The sequence below is a fragment of the Benincasa hispida genome, chromosome 7, assembly GCF_027475165.1.
Source record: "Benincasa hispida cultivar pf3 chromosome 7, pf3_genome.v1.1, whole genome shotgun sequence".
NCBI lineage: Eukaryota > Viridiplantae > Streptophyta > Magnoliopsida > Cucurbitales > Cucurbitaceae > Benincasa > Benincasa hispida.
This window is the reverse complement of record NC_143484.1, coordinates 15,334,608-15,343,463: the sequence shown is the minus strand read 5'-3', so window position 1 is coordinate 15,343,463 and position 8,856 is coordinate 15,334,608. Positions and strand designations below refer to the sequence as shown.

The 8,856-nt window shown below is 34.2% G+C and overlaps 1 protein-coding gene and 1 long non-coding RNA gene across 2 annotated transcripts; both read left to right on the top strand.

Moving 5' to 3' along the window:
• The first annotated feature begins 2,740 nt into the window (after window positions 1–2,740).
• LOC150034955 (uncharacterized) lies at window positions 2,741–7,563 on the top strand. Its single transcript, XR_016530514.1, has 2 exons — window positions 2,741–3,111; window positions 7,125–7,563. It is a non-coding gene; the product is annotated as an uncharacterized LOC150034955 (long non-coding RNA).
• Window positions 3,111–5,830, top strand: LOC120082214 (Tetratricopeptide repeat (TPR)-like superfamily protein). Its single transcript, XM_039037493.2, has 2 exons — window positions 3,111–5,594; window positions 5,697–5,830. Exon 1 carries the CDS (start codon window positions 3,310–3,312, stop codon window positions 5,044–5,046), a length of 1,737 nt encoding a protein of 578 aa, XP_038893421.1. The 5' UTR covers window positions 3,111–3,309; the 3' UTR covers window positions 5,047–5,594; window positions 5,697–5,830.
• Window positions 7,564–8,856: the final 1,293 nt, after the last annotated feature.

The following is an 8,856-nucleotide window of genomic DNA, read 5'->3' as shown; positions in this document are numbered from 1 at the left end:
ATTACAAGACACTTTTCTGATTAATCGATGATTGAGTAGCAAATTAAGAATAAATCCAATTCACCCCAAGCTAGGCTTTGTTTCATTGATAGTTTCAATTTACTCAACATCCAATTTGCATTTAATCATTACTGCTTTAAAATCAATTTCTCACAATTGAAACCAAATTATCGAAACCCGCCTTAGTTACTACAACATGTAATTTAGTAGGAAAATTGATCGGTTCTTTGAGGATCGACCTGTTACTACCTTAATACTACAAAATTAAAGTAGGAAACGAAACAATTATTTGACTGACTTGAAAGTCTCGACAGCTTTTGGTTCATCAATCTCGACTACCTGTTGATATCTCCAACATATCTTGAGATTCTTAGTTATTTCATTTCTAAGTCTTGTTATACTATTTGACTTACTTTTGAGTTTGAACATTATTAATTTATACAGTGTGTACTATATCTAGTTGAGGTGTAATCCATTTGCTAATGTATACAATTCTTATATATATCATTTCTCCCAAACACTTATAATGACTATTATCACTCATACAAATCAAAAGGTGAGTTCTTATTGGCAAGAGTTCATTCACTCAGGATTAAGACCGAGTCACATATGATCATGTCTGACTTTTAGCATGTGTAGGTTGTGACCCATTATGGGCCCCAAACTGTACAAGTTGTTTAACCCAAAAAAAAGAGAGGAAGACTTTATAGTTTCATATACATGCTTTAAATAAAATATCACTGTTATATAGTTGCTTGGTGATATTTTCTTAGTTCATTCTATTTTTATTATTTTTTGTATGAAACAATTGTATAGTACAATGAATTTTTATATTTTACAATTTTGTCTTTGTTATAAAATATTTTAGGACCTCATTTTGAAAAGTATCATAGAGCCCCATCTCATTTGGGACGGGCCTACATATGATCATCTTGTAAAATATTTATCTTCTCAATTAACAGATTAATAAAGAGATTAAATATTTTGGGGTCTAACCTTATATAAACTCATTGTATAAGATATCCACTGAACGATCACATATCTCCTTTAAATCACATATTTTTAGTGAACAATTTTGATCAATTTATTTGTAAGAATTACAAAGTGGATTGTATCCATAGTGTTACATGATAAGGTACACAACTTTATCTATATACTATAAATCCATTAGGTTATTTCTTGAAAATGATTGTCTCGTATATCAACCACATATTATTCAAATTACATTAATAACCTTGCATTTTTCATGTAATAATATAATATTATGAATAAAATTATTAAATAACACATTATGTTCTTTATGGTTCCATTATTCTCCTTTATTTAAGGGTTGCCCAAGGCAAGTCCCCAAATCCATGGACAAGCCCAATCTCATAGGGTTAGAAGGAGGCATAGGGGAGTGCACATCTCAAAAGAGAAATGACAACGACTTGGAGTTTGGGCTAACCAACCGAGTTGATAAATATATATCAATCAGAAAATACATGAGTTGCTACCATACTAGCACCTTGCAACCTCAAGCGAATGTCCCTAATATTGATGACATTACACATGATTAGAGGTATGTGTCAGAGGAAGGGTTTCTAAATAGCCCAATTCAACCACCCCAAGGGAGAGAGTAAGTAATCTTCAAAGGAGAGACCTGACCTCATTTCTTTTGTGCTTAGTTGAACTAAATACTACTTGTACTTACTTAAGCATCGAAATGAAGTAGGCTCGACACCACACTGGTGTGAGGATCTCTTCCACTAGTTAACTCGAAAGCAATCAAGACCAAACCAAGAAGAAGCGGCCAGAGGTCAAGCCCATGAGAGGCTCGTGAAATCATCGAATGCGGACAAGATTCGAGTGCCAATATCCTTTAAACTTTTCTAGGGACTCTTGGTGGTTTCATTACTCTCCTTTCTCCTAACTATATAGTCTTTGTATCATGATTTAAATGGGTAGTTTTGGAGATTAGAGAATGAACAAAGGGGCTTAAAAGGGGATAATTGCACGGATGACCCAAAATTTGGCCTAAAAATGAAATCTGCTCCACTTTTTAAAGCTAATGCCAATTGACCTTCTCTTAACATCATTGAGAATTTCAATTACGATAATGCCAATTGACCTTATATTGAAATCTGTATTATGTCATCTTGGCTTGAGTCAATGACATCAGTAGACGGTCAATTGCATTAGTTTTAAAAAGTGGGATAAACTTTATCTTTGAGATTTGAATTTTATTTCGATTTAGTCCTTGGATTTCAAACCTCAATTTTTTTTTTTATTAAACCCTCACTTTTAACTATTGACTTCAATTTCTATTAATTAGTTAAAAATAATTATGAAGTGAAATTTTAAATTTAATTTTAAAAGTGATAAGAATAGTGAAACTAAATTAATTATAATTCTTTTTAACAAAGGTTAATTTATTAACATGAATTAACTCTAAAGATGGAAAATGAATATTTAGTGAAAAATCAAAGTTAAAAATATAAATCTTGAAGTCAAACTCAAATGTTAAGAGTAAACTGTAACATTTTGAAATTTAGAGACTAAAAATTGAAATCAAAACTAAATGTATAACATTTTGAGACCTAAAACTAAGTAGAAACTAGACCCAAAATTTAGGTTAAAAACGTACTTTTTTTTTTTTTTGTCTGTTGCAACATTTTGAAACATAATCACTAAATTGAAACTTAAAACTTAAAAATAATGTGTAACGTTATAAACTTTTGGGATGAAATGAAAAAAAATCCAAAACCTTGACGCCAAAATTTATTTTTCCCTTTAGGCTCATTATTATTAAACCCCGCCGTAAACCCAACTTTCGTTCATCGGCCTCAGAACTGAGAGTCGATCTTTCACTACTGGAAAAAAGCCTACAACGCAACAACAAAGGGAGAAGTTTAGTATCATCATCTTCAATTTTAGGGTTTGGAAATGGATCATCAAAATGTTTCTTTCCACTTAGAATAGCCTCAAAACGTTTCAAATTTCTGTTCAACACGGTATCATCGTCTGTAGAATTGGAGAAATTCGCAGTTCAGTACCACAATTCGTTTCAGAGTTTTCAAAATACCATAGCCACCTCTGCTCGATAGCTTCCTGCAAGATTCAAATGATAAGGTCTGCTGTTTGATGTTCTCCATTTTTTGAAATCTGTTTGATTAAATTTGTGGATTTGCTGGTATTCTAGGCAATGTTTTTAATCTTTGAATTCTATGTGGATTTTGTGATATTGGAATATTAATTGCCCTATTCAAAGAACCACACAACGTAATTCAAAACCTCAAAACCTCAGAGTTCGAAAAGACTTCTCGTGAGATGAATCTATTTGTCCAAAGTATGTTTGCAGTTGTGGTAAAGGGTCATTGGAATCACCTCTTGAAGCCTAAGATTAGTTCTAGCCTCACATCCATATCCATCCACCAGATTCTTCTCCGGCTATCGTTCTACTGTTCAGGTCCTTCACTTTCTTGGGCGTTTTTCAAGTGGGTTGAGTTAATTCCTGATTACAAGCACTCTTTGCAATCTTCATGGGCCATGATTTGTATTCTCACAGAGCACAAACATTTCAAAACTGCACAAAATTTGCTTGAAAATATTGCACGTAAGGATTTCATATCCTCCTCATCGGTTTTAAATGCTTTGGTGACCAACTGTGACAATCCTGATGTGAATGCACATATTTTGAGCTGGCTTATGATAATATATGTGAATTGTAAGATGCCCCAGGATGCTATTCAGATTCTTGAATATATGAGGCTTCATGGCTTTAAGCCTCATTTGCATGCCTGTACCGTGCTATTAAATTCCTTGGCCAAGGACAGGTTAACTGATATGGTATGGAAGATTTATAAGAAAATGGTTCAAGTTAGAGTTGTTCCTAATATTCATATATACAATGTGCTAATTCATGCTTGTTGCAAGTCTGGGGATGTCGAGAAGGCTGAACAACTATTGTGCGAAATGGAATGGAAGGCTGTTTTCCCTGATCTTTACACGTATAACACATTGATATCTTTGTATTCAAAAAAGAGTCTGCATTATGAAGCTTTGTGTGTTCAAGATAGAATGCAAAGGGGAGGTGTGAGCCCTGACATTGTAACCTATAATTCCCTTATATATGGTTTTTGTAAAGAGGGCAAAATGAGAGAGGCTGTAAAGCTTTTCCGTGAAATTAAGGACGTTTCTCCCAACCATGTTACGTACACCACGTTAATTGATGGATATTGCCGAGTGAATGACCTTGAAGAAGCACTAAGATTATGTAAGGTGATGGAAGCTAGGGGTTTGCACCTGGGAGTTGTGACTTATAATTCAATTCTCCGAAAGTTATGCGAGGAAGGCAGGATAAGGGATGCTAATAAACTCTTGAATGAGATGGGTGAGAGGAAAGTTGAACCTGACAATGTCACTTGTAACACATTAATAAATGCTTACTGCAAAATTGGAGATATGAAGTCTGCATTAAAAGTGAAGAGCAAAATGTTGGACGCTGGCCTGCAGCTCGACAGCTTCACGTACAAGGCACTGATTCATGGATTTTACCGGGTGAGAGATATGGAAAGTGCCAAAAAACTTTTCTTTTGCATGCTCGACTTAGGTTTATGTCCTGGTTATTGTACGTATTCATGGCTAGTTGATGGCTACTGTGAACTAGGAAATGAAGGAGCTATCATAAGTCTACTGGATGAGTTTTCGACAAGAGGTTCTTGTGTGGATTTATCAGTTTGTAGGGCACTAATAAGAAGGCTGTGTCATAGAGAAAGGGTTGGTTTTGCTGAAAAAGTATATAGCGCCATGCAACTTAGGGGTATATCAGGAGACAGTGTGATATACACAAGCCTGGCATATGCTTATTGGAAAGAGGGGAAGTCAAATCTCTCTTCGGAGATGCTATCTGAAATGACTAAAAGAAGTTTATTAATAAACCTCAAGATATATAGATGTTTCAATGCTTCTTATGGATGTGATAACCGTATCTTACATCTCTTTTGGGATCATGTTGCCGAGAGGGGCTTAATGTCGAAGAGCATCACCAAGGAAATACAAAGATGAATTTGCAAACTGTGTTTGATCAAAAACCTCAGCCTTGTTTGCTTGTTAATTATATATGCAATGGTCAATGACAGCAGCATGTATATGAAGAAATCCTTGTACGATAATGGGACGATCATGCGAGCAATTGTCGATATGCTGTATGGTTGTACAATTACAAATGCACGACTCCTGCCTTTGATTTGGATATGTGCATTTTAACTCAGACTGTAAAGACATATCGGCGACAGGATAATGAAACAACACTCCTAGCACAATCGATTATTGAGATATTCTCTAGAAGAGAATTCTATGCTAATGTTGCAAATGAGAGGGACAAGGTTTATTGCTTTTAGCAGTTATGAATCCCACCAGGATGTCGAGAGGGTATTGTGCGATTTCATATGTTGCCTCGTTCAGTTGAGCTTTTCGAGCTTTGCAGTTACATCCTTCCATCTAATAATAAGGGTGTTCGGTTCGGTCTTGGGGGCTGAATCAAGGAGAACGGAAAATCTCGGTTCTTAATTAACATCGTTGAATTGAGTAGCCTACTAACATTCTTCATGCAGGTATTGAATCTGCTGATCCTTGGATTCTTAAAAACACTGGTATAATGGAAGTTTGAAATGGAAATCATGAGAAATCTTAGTTTATTCATTTTTCATGTGCAGAATTTATTCCTCTGGGAAGAGCAAGTTATTTTGGGGTACATTATATTTATTGAGAATCTAGATGGTGTAAAAATTGATGCTTATTAAGCGATTAATTGCCTTCTCTAATCAAGGTATAGCATTTTTTTTATTTTGGTAATTAGGGTATGGTTATTAAAAATTCATTTTCTTAATGTGATTGGACTTTGGTGTGCCTTTTAAAGTGTTAATTTAGAGGATTAAACGTGTTTATATAATAGATATAGTTGATAGAAGGTTCTTTTGAATTTTGTTTTTCTTTACTCTTTTTCTTGTTCAACAACATACCCGAGGATTTGAACTTTTGGTAGATAATAAATATATTAACTAGTTGAACTACCTGTTTTCCCCTTTCACAACTAATATATCTTTTGAAACTTGTTCAAATAGTTTTTTTCTGGGCCTTCTCGACCGAGATCAAGTTAAAAATTTGAGAACTTTTTTAGCACATTTCCGGATTGATAAATAAATCGTTGATTTTATGTTTATGCCTCCAATTATAGCTATTATTATTATTATTATTATTATTATTATTATTATTATTATTATTATTATTATTATATCACCTTCTCGGAAACTTATCAATTGGCTTGCTCAACAAGTTTTTTTGGGTCTCGAGTTTCTGTTAAGACCCTCGATCCTAACTTCAATCGATCCCACGAACTCACCTCTCACAGAACAGAATTACCACAGCAATTAGAAACAAATCCACAAATGAGGCAAAGTTTTCCTCTATTAATAAACCAACGAACAATAACAAGTAAGAAGAAATTCAAGTTCACGATTCACTAGAAGCAAAATAAATTCACAAAACAAAACCAAGAACCCTTAGAAACCTCGTGGAAGTTTGAGAGAATTGGGAAATCTCTCCATGAGGACTCTTCTTATTTTATGCACACCCCTTTTGGATTTCTGGTTTCCATCTTTAACCTGCAGCTGGTGGTCCACACTCTTCACTGAATTCCTTTCCCACTACCCTTTCTGAAATCGCATTTGCTTTCTCCACTCTTTTCATAACCGAATTTCCATCATCTTTTCCCTTTTTGCCCTTCCTCTTATATGTGTAAATAATCGGGGGCTTTATAGCTTCCTCACTCTCACATTTGGGTTTTCTTTTCCTTTTCAACACATCTCTTTGCACAAACTCACAAAAACAAGGTATATATCTCGTTTTAATCTTTAATAAAACAATTTGGTTTTTAATATGCATGTTGGTGTCCTTCATAAATGTGTTTTGCATGAGTGTTTGCGTAGTCTTGATGCAAAAACATAACGACCTTGAGATAACCTAAATAAAATATATCTTGGATGAGATATTGACATTTTTGACTGAGATACACTTATTTCCCCAAGATTTTGATAATTTTCCTTATTATTATCATTTTTTTATATTTGTTTGTTTTTATTTAGGACGTCTTGCATATTTGTTTGCTTCAATGGTGAACGAAAGAAGATTCAAAAGAATATATAGGGGACCGGTTGACAGGTTTGATTGTTGATATTGGAACAACGGGGAGGACTTTTACACAAAATAGATAGAATAAGTGAGATAAATTATGATAAGTTTGAGTTGGTTATAAGGGGTCTATATAATGTTACGTCAAATGTTTCTGCTTTTGTGATTGGTAATCAAGAAGACCTTCATCTTTTCTTGACGGGTGATGATGTTTCTCAAATAGCTCTTTTAATGGCTAAGTTACCAATTGTGCTGTAAAATAGTAAGAGTACAATATCATCATTTCCAATCCCATTTAGGTAAAATATACCCTCATTTCCCTCCCAACTTGATTTTGTATTGAATACCATATGAATATGATGTTGTGAGATCCCTAATTATATTAAATGAAAATGTTGTCTCATTTGAACTGGGAGACTATACAAATGGGTTGAGGAATAGGAAATTTAGTCTTGGATGTAGATATGTGATGGACGTTAATGTGGAGAATGTGAATGTATCTAATGTCGAGGTTAATGTCATTGATGGAGAATCATTTAGTAATGAACAACTGATAGATCAACATCTGATGATCATAGAGGGAGAGTCGATGATCATAGTATAATCACGGGGTGATAAAGAACTGTTGGGAGAGTGATTCGACAATAAAGGGTGAATCTTTAAACCATTTGATCACAAATGGTAGGAAGAGTAAGTAACCTCATCAACCCTTCATCATCTCATCTAAGTTCATCTTGTCCATAGAGGATGTTCAGATGGGTAACTTGTTTTTGTACAAGAAAAATTTCTGTAAGAAATTTCCTATTCTTGTCATGAAGAAAATTTGTTGTGTTGGACTTTTTGGTTTGGTTGGAGAACTCTATTTCTCTCTCTTTTGATTTTTGTTGTTGGTTGTCCAATAGGGAAACGATTGAGGTGGCATCGCTTATTTTCTTGATTGAGGGTTTTGACTTAGGATCGAGAGAAGGGATGTTCGTGTTTGGAGTTGTTTGTAGAAATCGTGTTGTATTATCTCTCTTTATCGTTTTTGTGTTTGCTTGTGTATATATAATCTTTAGCTTTAAACCGTGCCTAGATGAAGTATGTAATGAATATAAAGATGTAAACAAGTTTTCCTTGTTTGAACCCAAGTATAAATCCAAACAAGGTTTTTTGGTAAGTTCAAGGTCGAACACAGGGATTTAGTAACGGGCTTGTTTGAATGTTTTAGTGATCTCTTGCAGGAAGTGTGTATATATAATCTTTAGCGTTAAACCGTGCCTAGATGAAGTATGTAATGAATATAAAGATGTAAACAAGTTTTCCTTGTTTGAACCCAAGTATAAATCCAAACAAGGTTTTTTGGTAAGTTCAAGATCGAACACAGGGATTTAGTAATGAGTTTGTTTGAATGTTTTAGTGATCTCTTGCAGGAAGTGTGAATTATAAGCAATGTTAGTGTAATTCTAACTAAGTACACTAATAATTACAATGCTTATGATGATGAGGTAGTGAGTGTGATTTGTGTTGTTTAGGTGATCACTAAAAGTAGCAGCGATGAAGTGAGGTAAAAAAGCGATGAATAAAGTAGGGTTAAGAAGATTTGCTAATATTTCCTTAAGCATAGCATACATAGGCATTCATTCTTCAACTTCTTGCAAGGAATTCACCTCTATATGTCAAAAGTCACATTTGTTCTATCTCTAG